Source organism: Apiospora phragmitis, assembly GCF_038363925.1.
Source record: "Apiospora phragmitis strain CBS 135458 chromosome Unknown utg000011l:1.0-3236445.0:1.0-3240683.0, whole genome shotgun sequence".
NCBI lineage: Eukaryota > Fungi > Ascomycota > Sordariomycetes > Amphisphaeriales > Apiosporaceae > Apiospora > Apiospora phragmitis.
This window is the reverse complement of record NW_027117411.1, coordinates 2,147,314-2,173,608: the sequence shown is the minus strand read 5'-3', so window position 1 is coordinate 2,173,608 and position 26,295 is coordinate 2,147,314. Positions and strand designations below refer to the sequence as shown.

The 26,295-nt window shown below is 34.1% G+C and overlaps 3 protein-coding genes across 3 annotated transcripts; 1 reads left to right on the top strand and 2 right to left on the bottom strand.

Moving 5' to 3' along the window:
• Nucleotides 1-21,933: 21,933 nt before the first annotated feature.
• Nucleotides 21,934-22,938, bottom strand: PG994_013421 (uncharacterized protein; the record flags this gene model as incomplete). Its single annotated transcript, XM_066864830.1, has 2 exons — nt 21,934-22,852; nt 22,919-22,938. 2 exons carry the CDS (start codon nt 22,936-22,938, stop codon nt 21,934-21,936), a joined length of 939 nt encoding a protein of 312 aa, XP_066709791.1.
• Nucleotides 22,939-23,380: 442 nt separating this feature from the next.
• On the bottom strand, nt 23,381-24,445 carry PG994_013420 (SMP-30/Gluconolaconase/LRE-like region; the record flags this gene model as incomplete). The annotated part of the gene is made up of 1 exon (XM_066864829.1): nt 23,381-24,445. One exon carries the CDS (start codon nt 24,443-24,445, stop codon nt 23,381-23,383), a length of 1,065 nt encoding a protein of 354 aa, XP_066709790.1.
• Nucleotides 24,446-25,373: 928 nt separating this feature from the next.
• Nucleotides 25,374-25,763, top strand: PG994_013419 (uncharacterized protein; the record flags this gene model as incomplete). The annotated part of the gene is made up of 1 exon (XM_066864828.1): nt 25,374-25,763. The coding sequence occupies one exon, from the start codon at nt 25,374-25,376 to the stop codon at nt 25,761-25,763; it is 390 nt and encodes a 129-aa protein (XP_066709789.1).
• Between the last annotated feature and the right edge of the window lie 532 nt (nt 25,764-26,295).

The following is a 26,295-nucleotide window of genomic DNA, read 5'->3' as shown; positions in this document are numbered from 1 at the left end:
AAATATTTATTTATTATAAATAAAACCGGAAACCTCGAAGTAATAATAATTATATATAAAAACTATTAGAATAGCTAGAACTAAAGCTGTTTATATTACTCTAAAAGGGGTGCTACGTGCCTGCGCGTACGAACCCCTTTTTTATTTCATTAAGAGGGGTATATAATACCCCTCGTAGCTAGCACTATAGATAAATATAAATAATAGAATATAGTAATATAGCACTACTTAAACCCTCACTTATACGTACGTACGAAAGCTTATTTAATAAAAACTATTTTATAATAAAATATATAATTAAGAAAATCTAATTATTATATTTATTAATAACGTATCCTATAAGCGAATGTCCTATATAAGCGAATGTTTTACTTTTATAAATTTCCTTATAGCTTTAACCTTTTTTTATATTTTTTTACGTCTAAAAATGTTATAACTTTAGAAAAAGAGTGATATAATTTTAGCGCTTTAAGCGCTTTAGGAATACTTAATTTTAAGCGTACGAAAGGCTGTATTAATTTATTACGTCTTATTAAAAACTTTATAGCGTAAACGAAATAATTAACCTGTATAATGCGAAATATTTACGAATTTTCGAAAGCTTTTAAATTCCGAAGAAGATATAATTATTTAATATATTATTAATTTAAATATGCGATCGTTTTTTCCCCGGTTAAGTAATATAAAAGATATAACGAATCGATTATTTAGTTTACGCGATGCGGGACGCGTCGGCGTTAATTGGGCTTTTAATTTTGTATGATAATAACTAGATCTCCGGACGCGTTTTAACCGAAGAATTAATTATTAAAAAATCCTTTATAAAGATCCCGACGCGTATTGCGCGTGGTTTATTTTCGTACGGAATATAATTTATAAGTATGGGATTTAAAAAGAGGATATTTATAATTTCGACGAGACCGGCTTTTTTATAGGCTAAATCTTGTTCGAAATAGTCGTAACTACTTTTAATTAATACGGAAAGTTTAGGGTAGTATAGTAAGGGAATTGGGAATAGGTTATAATTATTTAAGGCGTCGGATTATACGGTTACGCTATCTTTCCGTATATTATTTTTACCGGGAAAACGCACCTTTCTTCTTAGTATAAAAATAGCTTATTACCGAAGGACTAGATGATCGTAATTATTAAAAATAGCTGGATTACGAATAAAAGAGGCGAGGATTAGATTCGATATTTTAATTAATATATTAAGTTTTATACGAAAGGTCGTTATTACTTTTTAATCCTAGACGGCTACGAAAGTTACTATTCGATAGTTTTCGAGCTTTATTATAAAAAAAACTCGATTATTATACTCTATATACTTTTTTATTTATTATATAAGCTTTAATTTTTTAATATCGGCTATTTTTATACGTTAAAAAGGGTGTATAAAAAAAATTAAATATTTTATACAGGCGTATATTATTTATATTTTAAAGGAAGACTTTTTATTAATGTTTTTAAAAGCGTTCTAGGCGATTTTTACCGTTTCGAATATATAAGGAAGCTTTTAAGGGATAGGACTCGTTTTGTACGATTCGGAATATATTATTTTATAGTTAGATGTAAAGCTATATACTTTAATACCTCCGGGGGACGTTTTCCGGCCTATTTTTTTCTAGGAATTAAAAACTTTAAATAACCCGATTAAGGCTTAATTCTAAACCGAATATGTTCGAAACCGTATCGTACGGTATTAAAATAGCTTTTCGACGTTTATTTTAATTAGTTTTAATTAAATCGTAAAGGTTATAACGTATATTATATATCGAGTTATTCTTTTAAAAAATAAGAACGCGATATTTTAAAAAGTAAATAAGATGTTTAGCCGCGCCGCCGTACGAAAAAGAAACGATTATAAGATAGAGGATTATTTCGTATATAAGCTAGAAAAGACTTATAATTTTAAAAGGATATTAATAAATAGTTATAAGACGAATCGCGTCGGAGGAGTAGTTATACGAGGACGTTTAGGATACGCTTATAACGTTATAAAATCTACGGAGAGCCGGGGTATAATACGCGTACTTATTAAAATAATATAGAAGTATTTAAAGATAAGAATTCTAATTAATTTTAATATTTTAAATACGTTATAATAAAATTAACTTATATTTTATTAGAAAAGGTGTAAAAAATAGGACATTCGCTTATATAGGATATTCGCTTATAGGATACGTTATATATTTTTTATATATTATAGTTTTTAACTTTAAATCTTTTTTTAATATTTTATATAAATATAAATAAGGTTAATTTTGTTTAAAAATAATATTAAGTTTAAAAATTAGCTTTTACACTTAAAATAATAACTAACGAGTAGCGAGCTATCGAAATCTATTTACGAAGTATTTATTAAATGGGCTTTCGTACGTACGTACAGGTTCCGGGTTCAATCGGGGTTCAATCGTTATATCTCTTATTCATGTCTATCTTCAGTGCTAGCTACGAGGGGCATCGTATGCCCCTCTTTATAAAACAGAAAAGGGGTTCGTACGCGTAGGCACGTGGCACCCCCTTTTAGAGTAATATGGACAGCTTCAGTTCTAGCTGTTCCAACACTGGCAGTTTTCTGTTTTGGCGATAGAATCAGCCTGTTCCCCCTTTTAGATACGAGCCTTCCCTCCACGAGGGTCTCGTACGGTTGGGTTCCTCCAATCCGGTACTCAGTACCTGCCGGCTGTTCCGGATCTGGTTGTGTATCCGGCTCGTTGCGCGGTTCTTCGGCCTCTTCCCGGTAGTACGGCTTGATTTAGATCACTCGAAAGGCTTTTAGGCTGTCTGGGGTGTCCACCCGGATCGTACAGTCTTCGATAGCTACTATCTTGTATGATCCGGTTTATCCTTCTTTTTCCCGCCAGACCAGGACTTCACTCCGGAGCGGGAGTATTAAGATATCGTGGACAGCTGGTCTATTCCGGGTATTTAGAGCTCGGTGGATATCGATATTTACACGTATCTTCCGAAGCATCTTCATTACTTTCCGTACGGCTTCTCCTCGTGCTTGGATATCCGGTAACGGTGGTGAGTTCCCGTCGATACGAGGGTATGTTCCGAATACGAGCAGGGTAGGAACTAGGCTATCGGGGCCAGCCGTATCGTTTAAAGCTTTAATTACTATCTAGAGTACTGTCTCGGTATTTATATAATAACCGAGATTTTTCTATAAGATATCGAAAGCTCTACGTAGCGGAACGTGCGCTTATTTAACCTTACCTATTATTTAATAAGCTTCGATAGGTATTTATTTATAAGTAATTCCCTATTATTTATATATAGTCTCGAAATTTTTTTTAAAAGTACGTGCCCGGATCGTACGAGATATAATTAAGGGGTCCTTAATATACGTATATTTAGTATTTATAAAAGGTATTTTAAGTATTTCGTACGCTAAGCGAATATAAAAATATAGCTATTTAAAAGGACGTATTTAAATCGATTACGTAAAGTATGTTCTATCCGTTAATATAGATAACGTTTATAATAATCTCGTAATTAAAGTCGTATTCGTCCTATAGCGAGAATTTAAATTTTTATAATACCGGATCGTACGTTTAATATTAGGAGCAGAACTTATAGATCTTATCGAGAATAGTAAGGTTAACGTTATCGTAGCCGGCGTTTTTTAAAAAAATATAGAGCTTCTTTATACGAAGGTTTTTAAAACGTTAATAAAAGTATTAAAGCTATTTTTTAATAAAATATAACGTCGTTTTTATACGGCCGGTATTAAAGAACGGGTATCTTTATTTCTTAATTATAAGGAATATTTCGTTATTTTTTTATATAATAAAATTAAAAATATTATTATAATACGTTTTAAGCCGGTCGGCGTTATATAACGAGAATAAAAAAGGGTTATAATATTTAAAATATAATATTTTATTATTTTTAATAAGTTTTATATATTAATTATTTTAATTAATCAAATAGGCTTTAAACTTTTAAACTTAATTTCGACGCTTTTTAAGGTTTAATTAATTTATACGTCTAGGTTCTTTCGTATATAAACCTCTACTTAAAGCTTTCTAATTATTAAAAACAAGGCGACGCCGGTATTATAAAGCTCTCTTTAATAAGTCTAATTATATAAGCTATTAAGATTAAATTAATCAGCTTATATAATAGTTTTTAAATAAATATCCTCGCTAGTAAGCCGGTAATAAAACGCGGCGTCCGTTAGGTAAGTAATACCTTATCATATATTTTCCAGATCGAGATACTTATACTTCTCTTCGTTATTTTTAACTATTCCTTATTCTTTTCCTAATTCTAGATAAACGTTTCGTACTTATTTTAAAAAAGGGGGCTTTATTTAATATTATCGCATGTTTAAAAATATTAGTTCTTTATTCGAAATTACTTTTTAACTAGGTAGATTATTAACTAATAGCCTTATTTATAACAGATTCGGCAGGTTTTTTATTCGAACTTTCGATTCTCGTACGGTAATCTTGGTTAAAAGGTGCCGGCGGGTCGCTAGATCCTTTCCTATCCTAGTAGTCGGTTATTATATAATAATTTATTACCGTAGGCTGGTCGGTTTCCTTTCGTATAGTTATTTATAAACCGTTTATTAATTAAGTATATATTTATAGCCGGGTTTCGATATAGTTCCTCCGTTAAATATCGTTCCGATAATATTTAATCCGTTATTATACTTAGCGATACGCAAAGGTCCGAAAATAACGCTTCGTATATTAGCTTTTAATTAATAAAGGCCGGTATAAGCTCCGGAACTCCTCGCTAGGCTCGTACGATTAAGGTATAGAAAGCGATCTCTCTTTCGAATCCCTTTTTAAAAGCTCGTTATACGAGTTAGAACTTATTTAGCAGGATTTCTAAAACCTCGATAAGTTACTTTTTACTTATATAAAAAAAGTTATTATCTAATTCGTAAAATATTATACGTAGTTTATTATCGTATTAAAGTACGAGTTTATAAGATAATATATTTCGTTTTATTTTTTTTCGGGTTTAATATAATTAAAATAAAATACCTTCGCACGGTTAAAAAAAAATATTTAAAAAAACTATATAATATTAATTTTTTAATATATTTGACTATCGATATATTCCGATAAATATTCGTACTTTATCGTAAAAGATATCGTACAGCTTACCGGTATAGTTCTTTTCTTTCCTTTATACCTTCGAGAAGGTAATAACCTTATTCTAATCGATTTTACCGTTATAAATAGCTCGGCTTAGAGGGATATCGTATTCCGTAATATACGCTAAACTAGATAATCGTGCCGTCTAGTCCGGCGGTATCGGAATCGGAGAAGGAAAAAAATAATATCTTACGACGCTTAGGTATTTAAGAATCTAGGGTTAAACGTCAGGCCTAGAGTATTTAAAACTCCGGGATTAAACGTCGGTCTTAAAATACCCTGTGGTATCGCGAACGATTACTCCGTACGGAGACCGGGTATCTCTCGCTTAGGCGGCGGTTCTTCGATTATCTGTTCTCGGGAAGAGTATAGAATATCCTCCTTTCGGGTTTCCGAAGTCGGTTCTGCCGGTCGGTCCTATTAATATATAAGATCGGCCGGTAATACTAAATTTATAAGCTTAGCTTTAAAAGATCCGTCCGTTAATATATCGACTCCGTATTCCTTAAAGTAATTAAAGAGCTTCTTTTAAAATATACGGTTAAATTAGCCGAATTAATATTCGGTTTATTTATTAAACTTTATAATAAACGACTTTTTAAAAGAGGTTTTTTTTATTTTTAATATATAATATTTTAAAAAGTATCGTACGAGGTACGTTATAAATAGTTCCGGTATTATTTTTTTAAAAAGTATATTTAAAGGTTCGAGTTCTTAAAAAACGAGGTTAATATTCTTTTTTTAAACTGTTAATAAGATCCCGGTATTTTAAGATACCTCTTCGTACGTAAGTAGTTCGAGGTCTAAGGTTATCGGTTTATCTAGGTTCGGTACGTCCAGGCTCGGTCTCGATTCGCCGACCGTAATTAACTTTATTTTTAATAAGGGTTATTATTTTATAGATCGTATAATAAAGTTATTTAAATATATAATTATATATAGCTTAATTAATTTCGCGTATAATTCGAAACCTGGTCTCCTCCTTATAATATATACTTGGAAAAAGAGGTTCCTTTTCGTATAGTTAATTTAGTTCGGTCTTCCTCCTAATCTCTAACGGGCGGAAATTCTCGGGCTCCTTAACAGGGTCGCCTTTACGTCGGTAAGGGCGTAAAATCGTCTCTTTACTCTTATTAATCTATAATCGCTACGGGTAACTATTAATTAATATTAAATAAGCTTTTATATATACGTATAAATTCCGGGTTTAATCGAGGTTTAATCGTTATATTCTATTATTTATATCTATCTTTAATACTAGCTACGAGGGGTATCGTATACCCCTCTTTATAAAATAAAAAAGGGGTTCGTACGCGCAGGTACGTAGCACCCCTTTTAGAATAATATAGATAGCTTTAGTTCCAGCTGTTCTAATAATATTATTAAACCTTTAAACTCTCGGTTATATAGATATAAATAAAGCCGCGCTTAAAAAGTAATCCTTTTAAGCCTTAAATAATTTAACTAATAAACACTTATTTAAAAAGCGTTTATATTTATAAACTCTTAATATATACGTTAAATTAAAGCCTTAGCTCGTAATAAAAAAATTTATTATTATTATTATTATTAATAGTACGCCGTAGGCCGAAAGCCTTCGGTATATCTACCTAATTCTTTATATAATAAACCGTGCCGAAACTAAATTAAAAATATACGTTATTAATATCGTAAAGTCTACCTTACGTACTCGACATTATTATACTAGTTTTTATTTACTAGCCTAACGATCCTTACTTTAAAGCTTAAAGAGATTATTTAGGTACGAGTAATTCCCCCATCTCTATTATTAGTTTATATAACGGCAGTCGACCGGTCCGTAAAAACTACTTAGTAATTAACTTCGCCGTATCCTTTTTTATAATAAGCGCCGCTAAATCGCGGCGAGTTCGTAATAAACTAAGTATTAATTATTTTACTAACTACTCTTAACTTCCCCTCGAAATCTTTACAGTATAGAATCAGGTATTTAACTATCTCCCGCCCTTCACCGCAATTATATAGCGGCGTCGGGACGTCTAGAACCCGGCAGGTAAATAAAAATAATTTAAGTCCTATTCTTCCGATACGTGCTTATATTAAAACCGACGCTTCGTGCTTAAACATATCGTCATAATAACGGCACGCTCCCCAGTCTAGCGGCGACTCTACAGCTAGTTCGCAGCGGCCTCGCGTCGGAGTAACGGCGTGGAACCATTTTTATTCCCATTTCTCTTAGAGCGCTTATTCGACCGTTTAACCGCCTAGCCAATATTTAACTAACGCTAATTAATCGTCACTTAGCTATAAAGTCGCAAAGGCTTCGCTAATAGCCCCTTAAGGTCTCCTTTATTTCCTCCTCTTTACGCTACGTTCTTTATTAATAATCTCTACCGCTTTTATACAGGCGCCACGCAGGAGCTACAGCTTCTTAATAGTCTCCGTGCGTATTTCGAAACTAGCTGCCCTCGCACTTAAATAAAGGTCAAGGGAGAGGAACTACCGCTTTAATCTCTAAGTAACGTTAAGGGGTCGCCTTGTATACCCCTATTACGGTCTAGAGATAAGAGTTCTAAACTGTTATAAAGCTACGGACTAGCCCCTTTTCCGTATCGGCCACTTTATACTAAACCGACGATCCGTATATAAGTACGTTACGTATTACTTTCGTATAGAGCTTTTTCGCCTTTCGTACCGAATATCCTACGTTAATACTGCGAGCCTAATAAGAGCTAATATTTAAGTTATTATTTTCGCTTTAATTTTAAAAATATAATCTTTTTATTATAGTTTTTAATAAAACTATACGCCGAGGAATCTCGCAAAGCTTACCGGCGAAATAATAGCGTTCCCGAGTCGTACTTATAGCGTACAAGCTTCTCGCGCTCGAGTAAAATAAATGAGCTCGCTTTTTTTAAGTTCGAACTCCATCCTTCTCGTATATACCCAGCGGTTATAGGTTTCCTAAGCTCTTTTTAAGTTACGGTAATTCGTAGCGTAGTCCGGCTTTATAATAATAAGGTTCGTATTGTTTATAAAGCCGATAATAATAAGCTGCTCGTACGCTTTTAATTCCTTATATAAAATAACGATATAAAGAATAAAAAGGATCGGTAATAATAAAGAGCCTTACGGAATACTAGCACGGAGCTAGATCTTCCTTAACGACTTGCCGTCGAAATAAAGGCGGACCGATCTGTCCGTAATAAAGCTCTCGACCTATCGGCAGATCTAGTCCGGCAGCCCTTTTTTATGGAGTATAGCGATTAATTTCCGGTGGTTCACCGTATTAAAGGCGCCTTTAATATCGAACTAGAGGAGGGAGGCGATACCCTTTTATTTCCACGTTATACGAATAACGTTGGTAATTAGTTAGATAGCAAGCTCGGTAGATCGCCGCGTTCGGTTCCCTATTTAGCCTTCGGGTAAAAGCGAGCACTCTTCGGCTATACTAGTAATTCGCCGGTTTATAGCCGTCTTTATTACCTTCCCGAGCGTACTAAATAATAAAATAGGTCTCCATTTACCGGGTATCTGCTTTTCGGCTGTCGTCTTATTTAGCTTAAGGATTACGATAACCTTTACCGTACGGAAACGTTTAAAGAAATAAGCAAGCTAGAAGCTTGCGGTCGCTAAGCCGGCTAACGTCCAGAAAAAGGGTTCCCCGCACACTTTAAGGAAGCCGGTAAATAGAAGGTCCTCCCCTAGAACTTTCTAAAGTCCCGTCTATTTAATAATATCTTTTATCTCCTTAACCGTTACCTTTATCTCGACCGAGGAAGGCTAAGGGCGTAGCTCGTTACGTTATTTAGGTCCGTAAGGTCGGCCTCTAGGTTAGGGAAGAACCTCTTCGAAAGGAGCGTAGCTTTCTCGTCGTAGCTTCGCGCCTCGATAGCAGCTCCCTCGTGACGTCTTAATTCTGGGATACCGGCTGTCTGTGGTGGCGTCCAGCTCCGTAGTCGGGCCCATCGTTTGAGCGACCAGAGTGTCTTAGAGTCGTAATAAAAATATTTAACTTAATAGTATATTTAAAAGGCTATTATTTTATAAGCTTAAAAAAAGGCTTAATACTTTAAACGCTTAATTAATTAAATTAAATAAAGTATATAAGTTTAAACCTTATCGAGTAATTAAAAACTTTAATGGTATAATTTATATAATATAAAATAAAATAATAATAATTAAAAATAAAATAATAATTTAATAATATAACCTTTAAAATTAATCGAAGGTAAATAAATCGATTTAAATTATTAATTTAAATTTAAAAAAACGATTTTAATATTACTATTTATATAAAAGTTAAAATTCGTTAAAGTTATAGTTTTCCGATTTCTTTTTAAATAATTAACGTACCTCACAATTGAATTAAATATATAAATAAATTAAACACTTCTCAAAACCTAGTATAATTAAGTATAAGTTAATTTTATTATAACGTATTTAATATATTAAAATTAATCGAAATTCTTATCTCTAGATACTTCTATATTATTTTAACAGGTACAAGCATTATGACCGGGCTCTCCGCAGATTTTATATCGCTGTAAGCGTGTCTTAAACGTCCTCGTATAACTACTCCTTTAACGCGATTCGTTTTATAATTATCTATTAATATTCTTTTAAAACTATAGGTCTTTTCTAGCTTATATACGAAGTGATTTTCTATCTTATAGCCGTTTTTTTTTTCGTACGGCGGCGCCGGCTAAGCATCTTATTCGTTTCTCGTAATACGGTTACCTTACTTTTTAATAAAACGAGCCGGTATATAACTTACGTTATATTTTTTATAATTTAATTAAGATTAATTAAAATTAATATTTAAAAACTATTTTAATATCGTACGATTCGATTTTTGATATACTCGGTTTAAGATTAAGCTTTAATTAAATTATTTAAGGTTTTTAATTCTTAAGGTATAAATAAGCTAAAAGAGGTCGCCGGAAGCGTCGGCGTACGTAGTTTTGTATTTAACTATAAACAATATATTCTAGGTTAAATAATATAATTCCTGCCCCTTAAAAACCTTCCTAAGTATTTAAAACGATAAAAATCGCTTAAACCGCTTTTAAACCGCTAGTAAGAGGTCCTCCTTTAAAATATAAATAAAATGCGCTCGTATAAAACGCTCGATTTCGTTCTTATATAACATTTTTAATATATAAAAATAGCCGATATTAAAAGGTTAAAATTTATATAATAAATAAGAAAATATATAGAATAAAATAATTCAATTCTTTTTATAATAAAGCTCGAAAGTTATCGAGTAGTAGCTCTTATAGCCGTTAAGAATTAATAAGCGATAAATATTTTTCGTACGAGACTTCGTATATTTATTAATATTAGAACAGCAGGAATTGAGGTTTTCTATATTACTCTAAAAGGGGTGCTACGTACCTACGCGCACGAACGCTTTTTTTATTTTAATAAAAGGGGCATACGATACCCCTCGTAACTAATATAAGAGATAGATATAAATAATAAAATATAATAATATAATTTCGATTAAACCCGGAACTTATTTATACGTATATACGAAAGCCTATTTAATACTAATTAATAATTATACGAGGTAATTATAAATTAATAAAAGTAAAGAGACGGTTTTACGCCCTTACCGATATAAGGGCGACCGTGCTAAGGAGCCCCGAGAATTTCCGCCCATTAAAGATTCGGAGGAAGAGCCGAACTGAATTAATTATACGAGGAGGAACCCCTTTTCCCGAGTACATATTATAAAGAGGAGACCAGGTTTCGAATTATATATAAAAGTTAACTAAGCTAAATATAATTATATATTTAAATAACCCTGTTATATAATATATAAAATAATAACCCTTATTAAAATAGAATTAATTACGGTCGGCGAATCGAGACCGAGCCCGGACGTATCGGACCTAGATAGACTAATAACTTTAAACCCCGAACTATTTATATATAAAAAAGTTTTTTAAAATATTAAGATTCTTTTAATAATTTAGAAAAGAAACGTTAACCTCGCTTTTTAAAAACTCGAACTTTTAAACGTATTTTTTAAAAAAAAATACTAAAATTATTTATAACGTACTTTATATAATATTTTTTTAAAATATTATATATTAAAAATAAAAAGGACCTCTTTTTAAAAGTTATTTATTAACGAGTTCGACGGATAAACTAAGTACTAATTTAATTAATTTAATTATACGTTTTAAAAAAAGCTTTTTGATTATTTTAAAAAATACGGAGTTAATATATTAATAAACGGATCCTTTAAAACTAAGCTCGTAAGCTTAATATTACCGGCCGCTCTTATATATTAATAAGACTAACCGATAAAACCGACTTCGGAAACCCGAAAAGAGGATGTTCTATACTTTTCCCTTAAATAGATAGTTAAATAACCGCCGCCTAAACGAGAGACACCCGGTCTCTATATAAAGTAATCGTTCGCGATATTACGAGACACTTTAAGCCCGACGTTTAACCTTAGATTTATAAATATTTAAACGTTATAAAATATCGTCCTTTTTCTTTTTCTAACTCCGTACCGCCGAACTAGACCGTATAGTTATCTAGTTTAGCGTACGTTATAAAATACGATATCCTTTTAAGCCGAGTTATTTATAATAATAAAATCGATTAAAATAAAGTTATTACTTTTTTAAAAGTATAAAAAAAAAGAATTATATTAATAAACCGTACGATATCTTTTATAATAAAGTATAAATATTTATTAAAATATATTAACGGCTAGATATATTAAAAAACTAATATTATATAATCTTTCCGGATATTTTTCCCGGCCGTATAAAGGTATTTTATTTTGATTATATCGGACTTAAAAAGAGATAAGATAAGATATACCACTTTATAAACTCGTATTTTAATATAATAATAAATTATATACAATTATTTTATAAATTAAATAATAATTTCTTTTATATAAATAAAAAAGTAAAAACGCCGAGAAATAATTTATCGAGGTTTTAGAAATCTTATTAAATAAGCTCTAACTCGTATAACCAGCCCTTGGAAAAGGATTTAAAAAAGAGATCGCTTTCTATACCTTAATCGTATAAACTTACCGGGAGTTCCGGAGTTTATACCGGCCTTTATTAATTAAAAACTAATATATAAAACGTTATTTTTAAACCTTCGTATATTATTAAATATAATAATAAATTAAAAGCTATTAAAACGATATTTAATAATAAAACTATATCGAAACCCGGCTATAAATACGTATTTAATTAATAAACGGTTTATAAATAACTATACGAGAGGAAACCGACTAGACTACGGTAACAGATTACCGTATAATAGCCGACCACTAGGATAGGAAAGGATCTAGCGACTCGCCGGTACTTTCCGACCAAGATTACTATATAAGAATCGAACGTTAGAACAAAGAACTTGCCGAATCTGTTATAAGTAAGGCTATTAATCGATAAACCACCTAGCCGAAGAATAGTTCCGAATAAGGAATTAATATCTTTAAGCGTGCGATAGTATTAAATAAGGCTCTTTTTTTTAAATAAGTACGAAGTATTTACTTAAAATTAAAAAAAGGATAAAAAAGAGTTAAAAAATAACGAAAAGGAATATAATTATTTCGATCTAGAAAATATATAATGAAGTATTATTTACTTAATAAATACCGCGTTTTATTATTAATTTATTAACGACGATATTTATTTAGAAACTATTATATAAGCTAATTAATTTAATCTTAATAGCTTATATAACTAGACTTATTAAAAAGAGCTTTAAAATACCGGCGCCGCCTTATTTTTAATAATTAAAAAACTTTAAATAAAGGCCTATATACGAGAGAACCTAGATATACGAATCGATTAAACCCCAGGAAGCGCCGAAATTAAGTTCGGAAATTTACAGCTTATTTCGTTAATTAAAATAATTAATATATAAAACTTATTAAAAATAATTAGGTATTATATTTTAAATATTATAACCTTTTTTTTATTTTCGTTATATAACGCCGATTAGTTTAAAGCGTATTATAATAATAATTTTATTTTTATTATATAAAAAATAGCGAAATACTCTTTATAATTAAAAAATAAAGATACTCGTTCTTTAATACCGGCCGTATAAAAACGACATTATATTTTATTAAAGAATAGTTTCAATACTTTTACCGACGTTTTGAATACCTTTATACGTAAAAGCTCTATACTTTTTTAAAAAACGCCGGCTACGATAACGTTAACTTTACTGTTCTCGATAAGATTTAAAAATTCTACTCTTAATATTAAGCGTATAATTCGGCGTTATAAAGATTTAAATTCTCGTTATAAAATAAATATAACTTTAATTACGAGATTATTATAAATATTATTTACGTGAACGGATAAAACGTACTCCACGTAATCGATACGAATATATTTTTCTAAGCGGTTATATTTCTATATTTATTTAGTATACGAAATACTTAGAATACCTTTTATAAATGCTAGATATACGTATATTAAGAACTTTTTAATTATATCTCGTATAATCCGAGTACGTATTTTAAAAAAGAGTTTTAAAATTATATATAAATAATAAGAATTACTTATATGTAAATATTTATCGAAACTTATTAAGTAGTAAGTAAAATCGAACGAATATATATTCCTCTACGTAGGGTTTTCGATATTTTATAAAAAAATTTCGGTTATTATATAAATATTAAAATAATACTTTAAATAATAATTAAAATATTAAACAATACGGCTAGCCTTAATAACTTAATACTTACTTTACTCGTATTTAAAATATACCCCGTATCAACGGGAACTTTACACCCGTTACTAAAGATCTAAATACGAAGAGAAACCGTATAGAAAATAATAAAGATACTGTTGAATGGGCTTTCGTACGTACGGTGGTTCCGGTTTTAATCGGGGTTCAATCGTTCTTATTCTATTGTTTATATCTATCTCTAGTACTAGCTACGAGGGGCATCGTATGCCCCTCTTAATGAAATAGGAAAGGGGTTCGTGCGAGTAGGCACGTGGCACCCCTTTTGGAGTAATATAGAAAACCTTAGTTCCTGCTGTTCTAATAGATACTTTAAAAAATACGTGCGGACGTCGAGATTTACCGAGCTTTAAATACCCGGAATAGACCGGCTATTTAGAATATTTTAATACTCTCGCTCTAAAGCGAAGTTCTAGTTTAGCGGCAAAAAAGGATAAATTAAACTATATAAAATAATAATTATTAAAGATCGTATAATTGAAATAAATACCTTAAACGGCTAGAAAGCTTTTCGAGTAATTTAAATTAAGCCGTACTATTAAGAGGAGGCCGGAAAACCGTACGACGAGCCGGATATATAACTAGATCCGGAATAGCCGGTAAATACTTTAAATACTAAACCGATAGCCGAGGAAATTACGGTAGCTCCCGTATAACATAGCCGGGGACGACCTAAAAAATATCTACCCTGGAACGTTTTAACCGCCATATTTTTTATTTAAAAAAAATAAAAGAATTACGACTTAATAATTAAATTTTAATAAAACGGCGTTATTACCTCTTCTAGATATTTATTTTAAGAGTTTAACGCGGAGGAGATTAATAATCTCGCCGCACGAAGAGTTTCGAATTTATTTGATTCGACCTAAGTAAGTATACCGGCTAGAAAATCTTTAAATACGGCTCGTATAAGAAATTAAGAGTAAAACTATAAAGCTATACGAGAAGTCTAAGCTCGTAATATAAGGTTATAAAGATATAAAAAAAGAGGCTATTTTAATTTAATTATTAATAATTTAGCGGATAAGCTAAAAACTCCTTTTAGCCTTCGGACCGACCCTAATCCGAGACTTTAATATACGAACCGAGTTACGTAATATTATATAGGCGTATATTTAATTATACGATAAGCTAAACCGATTAATCTATACACGTTTATTAATGAAGCTTAAAAACAAGTATTTAAAAAAAGCGTTATTTTAAATTATATTACCTTTATATAGACTAATAGAATTAAAACTTTATTAATTTAAAACGTATTATAATCATGACGTATAAAATTTAAAAATAATAATATTAATATACGACGCTTATTTATTATTTATTACGGACAGACCGGATATTTTCGGCATTATAATAATATAAACCGACGATACATTTAGCTTCGCTATAACCCCTTTTTCTTAAAAAAAGGAAAAAACATTAATAGAAACATAATTCCGTATAAAGCCGAAAAGCATTGTAACTAAAAACACGCCGATCGAGTTTAATAAAGGCAAAATTCGATTAAAATTATACGATATCTTTTTCGAATAAAAAAGATAGGTTAATTAATTAAAACTTATTAACCTAAAAATTATTAATAAAGATTAATAATACGTTTTTTAATATATAAAAAGAATACATTTAACGTTTATTTATTAATTAAAAATAATATATAACTTATTTATTATCATTTAAATATAAACCTTAAAAAATAAAAATATTAAATGCTTAAACAAGCGTATTAATTAATAAATTTAAAACTCGATATAAGGCTTAAAATATATTCCGCTTAACTTTTGTTATATAAAAATATATATTTTTATTAACGACTCGTTTATAAATAATAAAAAATTAACCTTTTAATTTAAATATTTAATTTTATTAAGCTAAAAAATAAATTATATAAAGCACTAGTTTAAAATTTAAAATAATATTATTTATTAAAGTTTAATAAAATATAAAAAAGTTATATAAAGCGTATTAATGAAAGAATTATACGGTATAATTTCTAATATAAATAACGGTATCGTATTAAATATCACGTTTAAAAGAATTATATAAACTGTTAGAACAGCAGGAACTAAGGTTTTCTATATTACCCTAAAAGGGGTGCCGCGTACCTGCGCGTACGAACCCCTTTTTTATTTCATAAAGAGGGGCATATAATGCCCCTCGTAGCTAGTAGAGAAGATAGATATGAATAATAGAATAAGAACGATTGAACCTAGATTAAAACCGGAACCACCGTACGTACGAGAGCCTATTTAATATAAACTTTAAGATTTTAAGTTATATTAATAATTTTTTATATAAATTCAAGGCTTTTTTATAACTATTTAATTAAGTTAGGTATAATAAATAAAAAAGGCTTATAATCGATATTATATCCTTTTAAAAGTCGTACGAAAAAAAGGAGATTTTATAAATCCATTATATCGATAATAAAGATAACCCGGTAGACGACCTTACTAAGGTATCTTTAAATAAGGCCCTCGAGTAAATAATCGCGATAAATAGCCTTACCGTACGTATAAAAGCGTATATCGAAAAGCTGGACTTATACGTCCTTAATAAAATATAACGTATCGCGATATACGACTATATTTATTATTACTATTATTTTTAAACCGTTCTTTTTAATTTATAATAAAAAGGAATATACGTTAATATATAATAATTGTTTTATTCCCGTTATTATTATTAAATAATTAAAATAATTAATTAAAAGAACTTATTATTTAATAAAAATAATATTAAGATATAATATTATTTATAGGGATTAAATAAGTACCGGATATCGGATTAATATAATCTATTTATACGAAACCTTTATAACGAGAAGACTCGTCTTAATAAAAAGAGCTAGCTAAATTTATTATTAACATAAAAAGTTATTAATATTAAAATAATAAGAACTAAGGTTTTTTATTTTATTTTAAAAACAGTGCTACGTATTTATACGTACGAACCCTTTTTTCTATTGTAATAAAAAGGGTTTATAATACCCCTCTTAATTAGTATAAGAAATAGATATAAATAATAAAATATAATAATATAACCTCGATTAAACCCGGAACCTACTTATATATACGTACGAAAGCCTATTTAATAATTAAAGTATCGAATTTAGTCCTCGCTTTTTTATTTATAATTTAGCCGTTTTTAATAATTACGATTATTTAATTCTTTAATTATTAAAATAGCAGGAACTAAGGTTTTTTATATTATTTTAAAAAGGGTGCCACGTACTTATGCGTATAAACCCCTTTCCTATTTTATTAAAAGGGGAATACGATACCTTTCGTAGCTCGTATTAAAAATAAATATAAATAATAAAATAAGAACGATTAAACCTCGATTAATACCGGAATTACTATATATACGAGAGCTTATTTAATATTAATTAATAATTACCCGTAGCGATTATAAATTAATAGGAGTGAAGAGACGGTTTTACGCCCCTATCGATATAAGGGCGACCGTATTAAGGAGCCCCGAGAATTTCCGCCCGTTAGAGATTAGGAGGAAGAGCCGAACTAAATTAACTATACGAAAAGGAACCTCTTTTTCCAAGTATATATTATAAGGAGGAGACCAGGTTCCGAATTATACGCGAAACTAGCTAAACTATATATAATTATATACTTAAATAATTCTATTATACGATTTATAAAATAATAACACTTATTAAAATAGAATTAATTACGGTCGGCGAATCGGGATCGAGCCCGGACGTATCGAACCTAGATAAATTAATAATTTTAAACCTTAAACTATTTACGTATAAAAAAGTTTCTTAAAATACCGGGATTTTTTTAATAGTTTTAAAAAAAAATATTAACCTTATTTTTTAAAAACTTCAACTTTTAGAAATACTTTCCGAAAAAATAATACCCGAATTATTTATAATGTACCTCGTATAATATTTCTTAAAATATTATATATTAAAAATAAAAAAACGTTCATTTAAAAAGTATTTAATATAAAGTTTAAAAAATAAATTAAATATTAATTCGGTTAAATTAACCGTATATTTTAAAAAAGAGCTCTATTATTACCTCGAAAGAAACGGAGTTAATATATTAATAGGCGGATCTTTTAAAAATAAGCTCATATAATTAATATTACCGGCCGCTTTTATATATTAATAAGACCGACCGGTAGAACCGACTTCGAAAACTTAAAAAAAAGATATTCTATACTCTTCCCCTAAAATAAATAGTTAAATAACCGCCGCCTAAGCGAGAAATACCCGGTCTCTATACGGATTAATCGTCCGCGATACTACGGGATACTCTAAGCCCGACGTCTAACCTTAAATTCTTAAATACTTAAACGTCGTAAGATATTATCCCTTTTCTTTTTCTAACTCCGTACCGCCGGACCAAACTATACGATTATCTGGTCTAGCGTACGTTATAAAATACGATATCCCTTTAAGCCGAGTTATTTATAACGATAAAATCGATTAAAATAAGGTTATTACCTTCTTAAAAGTATAGAGGAAAGAAAAGAACTATACCGGCAAACCGTACGATATCTTCTACGATAAAGTACGGATATTTATCGGAACATGCTAACGGTTAGATATACTAAAAAATTAATACTATATAGTTTTTCTAAATATTTTTTCCGGCCGTGCGGAGGTATTTTATCTTAATTATATTAGACTCGAAAAGAAATAAAACGAGATATACTATTTAATAAACTCGTATTTTAATATAATAATAAATTACGTATAATATTTTATAAATTAAATAATAACCTCTTTTATATAAATAAAAAATAAGAACGCTAAAAAATAATTTATCAAGGTTTTAGAAATACTATTAAATAAGCTCTAACTCGTATAACGAGCCCTCGGAAAAGGATTCGAAAAAGAGATCGCTCTCTATACCTCCATCGTAAGAGCTTATCGAGAAGTTCCGGAACTTTTACCGGTTCTTATCCACTAAAAGCTAATATATAAAGCGCTATTTTTAAACTTTCGCGTATCGTTAAATATAATAGCGGATTAAAGGATTTCGGAACGATACTTAACAGAGAAACTATATCGAAACCCGGTTAAAAATACGTACTTAATTAATAAACGGTTTATAAATAACTATACGAAAAAAAAAAAACTAATTTATAATAATAAATTACTATATAATAGCCGATTACTAGAATAAGAAAGTAGCTAGCGACCCGTTAACACCTTTTAACCAAGGTTATTATACAGGAACCGGCAGTTTAAACAAAGAACCTATTGAATCTACCACAAATAAAGTTATTAATTAATAAACTACCTAACTAAAAAACGAACCCGTATAATAATCTAATACTTCTAAGCGTGTAATAATATTAAACAAGATCTCCCTACCTAAGAAAAATACGGGGATTTCGTTCGAGACTAAAAAAAAAAAAGGAGGAGCTAAAAAACGACGAAAAGGAGTACAACTATCTCAATCCGGAAAACGTATAATAAAGCATTACTTACTTAACGGACGCCGCGTTTTACCACCGGCTTATTAGCGAGGATATTTACTTAATAAATATTTAATTAAATTAAGAATAACGAACGAAAAAAAACTAATAATCGATATTATATCGCTTTAAGAATTATATAAAAAAAGGGAGATCTCGAAGATTTATTAAGTCGACGGCCGAAATAACCCTATAAACGCCTTTACTAAGAAATCTCTAAATAAAGCCCTCGAATAACTAGTATTAATTAATAGGTTAACCGTACGCATAAAAGCGTACGTCGAGAGACTAAACTCGTACAGCGAGTAAAAAAAGGAAAAAGAGAGATATCTTTTTCCTTAACGGGTATAACGTATCTCGATATACGACGGCGTACCTATTATTATTACTACTTTTATTATTATTATTATTTTTAAATTATTCCTTTTAATTTATAACGGGAAATAATATACGTAAATATATAATAACTTTCCTTATTATTATTATTATAAAGGGACTTATTACTTAATTAAATTAATATTAAGAAGGTATAATATTACCTATACAGCTTAAACAGGTACCGAATACCGGATTAACGTAACCTATCCGTATAAAACCCTTACGAAAAGAAGACTCGTTTTAAAAAAGGGAGCTACCTCAATCTATTATTAAAACAAAAAGTGCTAATATTAAAATAATAAGAACTGAGGTTTTTTATATTATTTTAAAAAAGGTATTACGTATTTACGCGTACGAACCCCTTTCTTATTTTATTAAGAGGGGTATACGATACCCCTCGTAGCTCGTATTAAAAATAGATATAAATAATAGAATAAGAACGATTAAACCCCGATTAAAACCGGAACTACCATACGTACGAGAGCTTATTTAATATTAATAATAAGCTATTTTCGTACTAAGAAAAGAGGTACGTTTTCTTAATAAATATAATATACGAAGGGATAGCGTAACTATACGATCCGACGCCTTAAATAATTATAACTTATTCCCGGTTCTTTTATTAAATTACCTTAGGCTTTTCGTATCGATTAGAGGTTATAATGATTATTTTAAACGAGATTTAGTTTATAAAAAAGCCGGTCTTATCGAAGTTATAAATATCCTCCTCTTAAATCTTATATTTATTAATTATATTTTATACGAAGGTAAACTACGCGCGATACGCGTCGGGATTTTTATAAAAAACTCTTTAATAATCGATTTTTCGATTAAAACGCGTTTAGAAGTCTAGTTATTATTATACGAGGTTTAAAGCCTAATTAATGCCGACGCGTCTCGCGTCGCATTAACGAAGTAATCGATTCGTTATATCTTTTATACTGCTAAGCTAGTAAAGAAACGATCGCGAGTTTAAATTAATTATATATCTTATAATCGCCCCTTTTTTTAAATCGGTTAATTTTTAAAATTTTATAAAGATTTTATATTTTATAAAGAAATCGAGCCGTTAATTATAAAGGGTTATATAAGAGACTTTATATATTAAAGCTATATATTAAAGACTTAATTTTAAGTTTTTTTTAAAGCGCTTAAAGAGCTAGAAGTATTTACTTCTCTTTTTAAAATATTAACTATATTATATTATTAAAGAAATTAAATATAAAGGTTATTTAAATAAAATATAGCGAAAGTGTTTAATTCACTTATATATTTAATTCACTTATAAGGTACCTTATTAATAAAATAAACTTAGGTTACGATATGGTTTAGTGCTAAGTTTAGGTGGCTGCTTATGTGGTAGGACGGCTAAGTGGTTAGGGTGCTTACCGATCCCGTTCTGCATTGGCAGCCATTGCAGCCCCGAAACGGTTTTTCCGTTAAAGGGGCTGGTTCTTGCCTCCCCGAGCAATGTGTTCTTGCCTCTGCTTCCCGCCGTCGGATCTCTCAGGTAGATAGAAATAGTACGTTCGGCGGCCCGTGTTACATCGAACATTAGGTTGATGGCACAAGAACCCCAGTCGGGATTCTCTGTGGTGCCGGATACTGCGGCAACAGGCACTTGCGACCTTTCATAGTCTAAGATGGCGTATGGGAGGTAGGATGGGCACTCATGGCTTCGGGGACGGTTGCGATTCGCTTCCGCCACGTTCAGTCCAGCGGCAGCATATAGTGTCACAATCAAGACACCGCCTGGGCTGCATGTAGAGGCTGACGGTAGAGGTGTGGGCGCTGGTTGATTACGCGCCACTGAGCTGAAGCCTGCTTTTAATCCTGAGGGAAGACTGTTAGCTGCAATGCTCAAATTTGTATATGTGATACATATGGAAATTGAGGCGCTACGAGGCGGGTTTCACCAACGTTTTGACAACTTCCAGCTCATCTTGGGGGTGGTGCACCGGTGTTACAAGAAACGAGAAGGGACATTTGAAGTCGTCGACGGGACACATCCTCCACATTTTCTTTACCCCTCCGTTCTTTCTCCCTGTCGCAATAGTGACAATGGTACTGCTTAGTCACCAGTTGCGCCGTTTGTTTCCATAGCATTTAAGACATGTTGCATGGGGCAAAAGACGTTTCTTTCAATTAGGCTGAGGGCAACAGCCCACCTACTATGTAGTCTACTTCCATATCCATACACACACTCGTCACCGTGTCAAACAAACAGACAAGAAGCCATTAATTCGCCGAGATCGCAACTTCAGTCCAGCCTCTCACTCATCTTCACCATGAGGGCAGAGCTGAATTGTGGGTAGTTCTGCAGGGTGGGCTCGTAATCTTCGGACTTCGCCAGGTCTTCCACTATGCAAGCACAGTAGTGAACAATCATCAAACGTATCGGATCTCCATCGCGAGTATTTTCAAACACAAACGCGGCCAACGACAAGATGTCAGACATGCGACTGGGGTAGAGCGTAAAGGCCTTCAGGGTCGCGTGAAGACGGTGCATCGACAGCTTGCTGAGGGCGCCGATGTCATATTTATCGGCAATAATGTAGAGGCTGGCGTGACAGAAGAATACAATGGTATAGTCCTCGCAAGGATTCTTGTTTAGTCTAGGTTTGAAGGAAGTATCGTGCATTGCCCAGTCGGTGCTTGTGACGAAATCTTTGACCATGGCGGGGCCTTTGCGCGTAACGCGGCTTTTCAACTTGTGTTCGTCGACCAGAGAGGCACAACCGCGAAGACAGCCCTGTAGGTAATTGCAACAAGAAGAGCAAAATGGTGACGAACCATCGGTTGCGTAGTAGTTGGACCGGGAAGTGGAGGTACGGTGCTCGGCTGGCGCCTCAAGAGGTTTTTCTTGGAGAGAATAAAACACTTTCTCAGATTGGGGAGACTCGCTGGTCGGTGAAGCATGTAGCTGAACACTTGTCGCGTCAGGCATGGTGTATGGCTCTGCCGGGACGTAATCGTCCGTGTAGGCCCACTGGATGAAGTGTACAAAGATATGGTCATCAACATCGTCCCAGACTACGCGGCCCTCGTTGGCCTCTTTCATGCCGCCATCAAGTAGGACTCGCAGTGGGCTGGAGAGTCGGGTGAGGGCGTAGGCTTGGACCGTGTATTCGGTTTTGTTCGGGCCAATCACAAATGTGATGGGGCGAGACCGGAGAATGCTGTTAATGACGTGTTAGGAAATCGGGATGACAAGGGCAGAAATGCAACGGGTGCACAAAACGTACATATCGAACGGTAGTGCCATTTTTGCCGAGGTGTTGGAAACCTCGTTGGCTCGTAGTTGTATCCCTTGGTCACCTATCTTGGCCCTGTTCGCAAGTGGAGTGTTTGGTGGGAAGATGGTGATGGGTTTGTAGGTTTGACCTGAAAAGAGTGATTTGGCCCCATGCTTTTGACTGATGTTTTGGGCATCAGCAAGTTAAATCCCAAGGCAGTTTTATAAGCCCAAAGATCCCAGATGACAACTGTCTAAAAAAGGCAGAATCTCTTTCAATGCAGGCCCCCACAACGCCCACTGGATAACAATTCCTTAAATTCTATTATTAATGCCTCGTTGGATTACACTGACATATGCTTAGAAGGTTGGAAGTATGGGATAACGCACAATAAAAGCGATTTAGTACACATCTCTTAACACATGAGACCGTCTTCGGTATTTAAGTAACTGCCAAACCATCATGCTAGGTCTAGAACAATGACTGCCCAGTAAGCTTAACCCGCCACAAGTTCGTCTCGTTAAGCACAAACACCGTCCCATTGGGTGCGAAGCCGAAGTTCGCCACCCCACCCTCCACCAGCACCTGCCCGATCAGCGTACCCGCGCGATTCCAGACCGCAAGCCCCGATCCGACGCCGCTCCAGACGTTGCCCTGGCTATCAACGCAGACACCGTCCGGGATCCCCTTGGGCGCGTACGCGAACACGCGCCGGTTCGCCAAAAAGGGCCCGTTCTCAGTCACGACGTCGAAGGCGTAGATAGTGGCGGGGCCGGCCCCGTTGGGCGCCTCGGACCCGCCCGTATCCGTGACGTACAGCGTACGAAACTCCGCATCGAAAGCGAGGCCGTTGGGCCGCGAGAAGCCGTCGGCCACGACGCGCGTGCTGTTGGTCGCCGGGTCGAAGCGGTACACCTGGTTGGGCAGCACAGGTGCGTCACGGAGGCCCTGCAGGTGGCCGTAGTCCGGGTCCGTGAACCAGACGGAGCCCCCGTCTTTTGGGTTCACGACCACGTCGTTGGGCGAGTTGAAGGGCTTGCCGTAGAAGTCCGTCACGAGCGGCACGGAGACGTTGGGGCTGCCCAGCGGGTCCGGGATAACGAAGAGGCCGCCGCTGGCCGTCTTGGAGCCTTGCGACGTGAAGACGAGACCGGAGGACCCGTAGAGCGTGCCGCCGTTGGGGAGGACCACCTGTGAAGTTGAGATGGGGTCCAGTGCAATGCTAGACAGATCGCCGGACATGACATTGGTCACGGCGTGCAGCAAGATGGTCTGGTCGCCCGTCGCCGGATCCGACGCCACCTTGATCCGGTTCGAGCTGACGAACAGGGTACCGTTGAGGAAGATGCCCGCTTCATGGAAGAGCGGCTCGGTCGCATTGTGAATCAGCTCAATTGAGGGTGTCTGCCCAATTACAGCGGAGAAGTCTTTTGTAATGACCGAGAAGTTGGCCAAGTCCGGGTTGGAAAGCGTTGGCGTGGACTGAGCTGCGGCGCACGACGCGGACGCCAACACCACTGCCTGAGTGATTCTCATGATGGACGAAGATTCTCGGAAAATGCAGCACGGAAACGCGCGGGGCTGCCACATAGGGAATTACTGCGTAAAAGAAACTTTCGGCTGTTTGTTTACCTTTTGTACTCAGTCAGCCGCACTTGCGGTTTTCAGGGGTATCGTCCTGAGTCATATCTGGCTTGGCATCTGGCTTGGCACTACTACGCAACTACTTTGCATCCGCTCGTGCTGTCACGGTGTGATCCTACATCGGTGGAAAATTATGAAAAGATTATGCTGTAGCTCCGAACAGGTCGATATGCACTCTCAAGCATCGCGGATTGTGTTACCACCGTTGCGATAAGTTCCGAAGCCAAGCGGAAGTGATGCCAAGGGCTTGGAAACGACGACATCATCCACTTTTCCTGCGATTCCGCCCTGGACTCAGGCCGCTATTACCTCATTTTTCCTATTGACATATCCTATTACATGTCCATTAACCCGCAAAGTACTGCCCTGTTTGTTCGAACTTTTAGCAATCAATCCCAGTTGCAGGAAACATGCTTATCCCGGAAGTTTGCTCCTGGCATTCCTGTAAGCCCCTGTAGGCTACATATCTTGCGTGGGACGACCTTGGGCCTTATGTTTGTTCATGTGTTTGTATAGTCGGAACGTGAAAAACGCCTGGTGGTATCAAGTTGTTTGTTCAAAATCACCGAGTTTACCTGCAATCGACCGGCTGCCTAGCTAGCATATACTATGTGTACGGACTCAATCAGGATCCAACATGAAGCTCTGGAGGTATTAAAAGGGGCCATAATCTTGACTGGGCTATCTAGAAAGTCCATGTATCCAACTTCAACACGTTCCTGTTGGTGGCACTACTACATCCCGCAGGTGTATTTGCACCAAGTTGATTTGCAATACCTCCTTTGGAGGCCGCTCTTCTTGTTTCCTAGTCATCTTCAAGATGTCAGCTCACTGCACACCACCAGAGCGCAGCTCGGAAGGATTCGTGCACTGTTACACGCCAGCAGAGAGTAGCTCGAAAAAACCCATGCTCTCGACCAATACTGCAGAAAGAGATACGGAGATAGAGGACATGTTTTCTGACCTTCGCCTTAGTGATCTAGAGATCAAGCATGTGGACGAGTGGTGCAGCATGATACGTCGAGTAAGAGACGACTACGTCCTTGGTAACTCGACATCAGCTAGTCCCCTACCCTCGGGTACGGCAGACACCGGGGTAGACAGGACCCAGGAGGAAAAGAACCGCTTGAGCGAAGTCCTGGATCAATCTCCAGAATGTAAGTGCTCAGGTCCGCCCATGACTTTCGATGAACCTGACACATCGCAATAATTATTAGGCCTTCCTCAATTTTGGGTAATGATGACAATGCTTTCCCAATTGAGTGGCTGTTATCTGCATTCTGTGCACCCTGATCGGACGGTACATTTGCTCCTGGACTTTGGGGATGTGCTGGACCCTCTACAGTCCTTTGACTTTCCGATCGAACTTCTGTGCATATATTCCTTTGGAATGCTGGCCAGTGCGTATTGCTCAAATCCACCAGGCGCTTCATCGAAATGCATCTAACATGTCCTGACTAGTGTTTCCGCATCCGGATATGACTAGCGTAGGCAAGGAGCTGAACAATACTGCCCCCTATCTTGAGCTACTCAAACAACTCATCTTGGAAAAGAAACGTTCTATTTGCCCTCCCCTGTCAATACTGAAAAGCCTCGACGCAAGCGACCTAGACGATGGCAAGATAGCAGTTCATGTCCAGAGACTGACTCAATGGTCAATAGACATAGAAGAAAACATAGCTACATGTAGCTGGGACAGACTCTTCCAACACATACAGAAGCATCACTGTCGTGGAGACGAC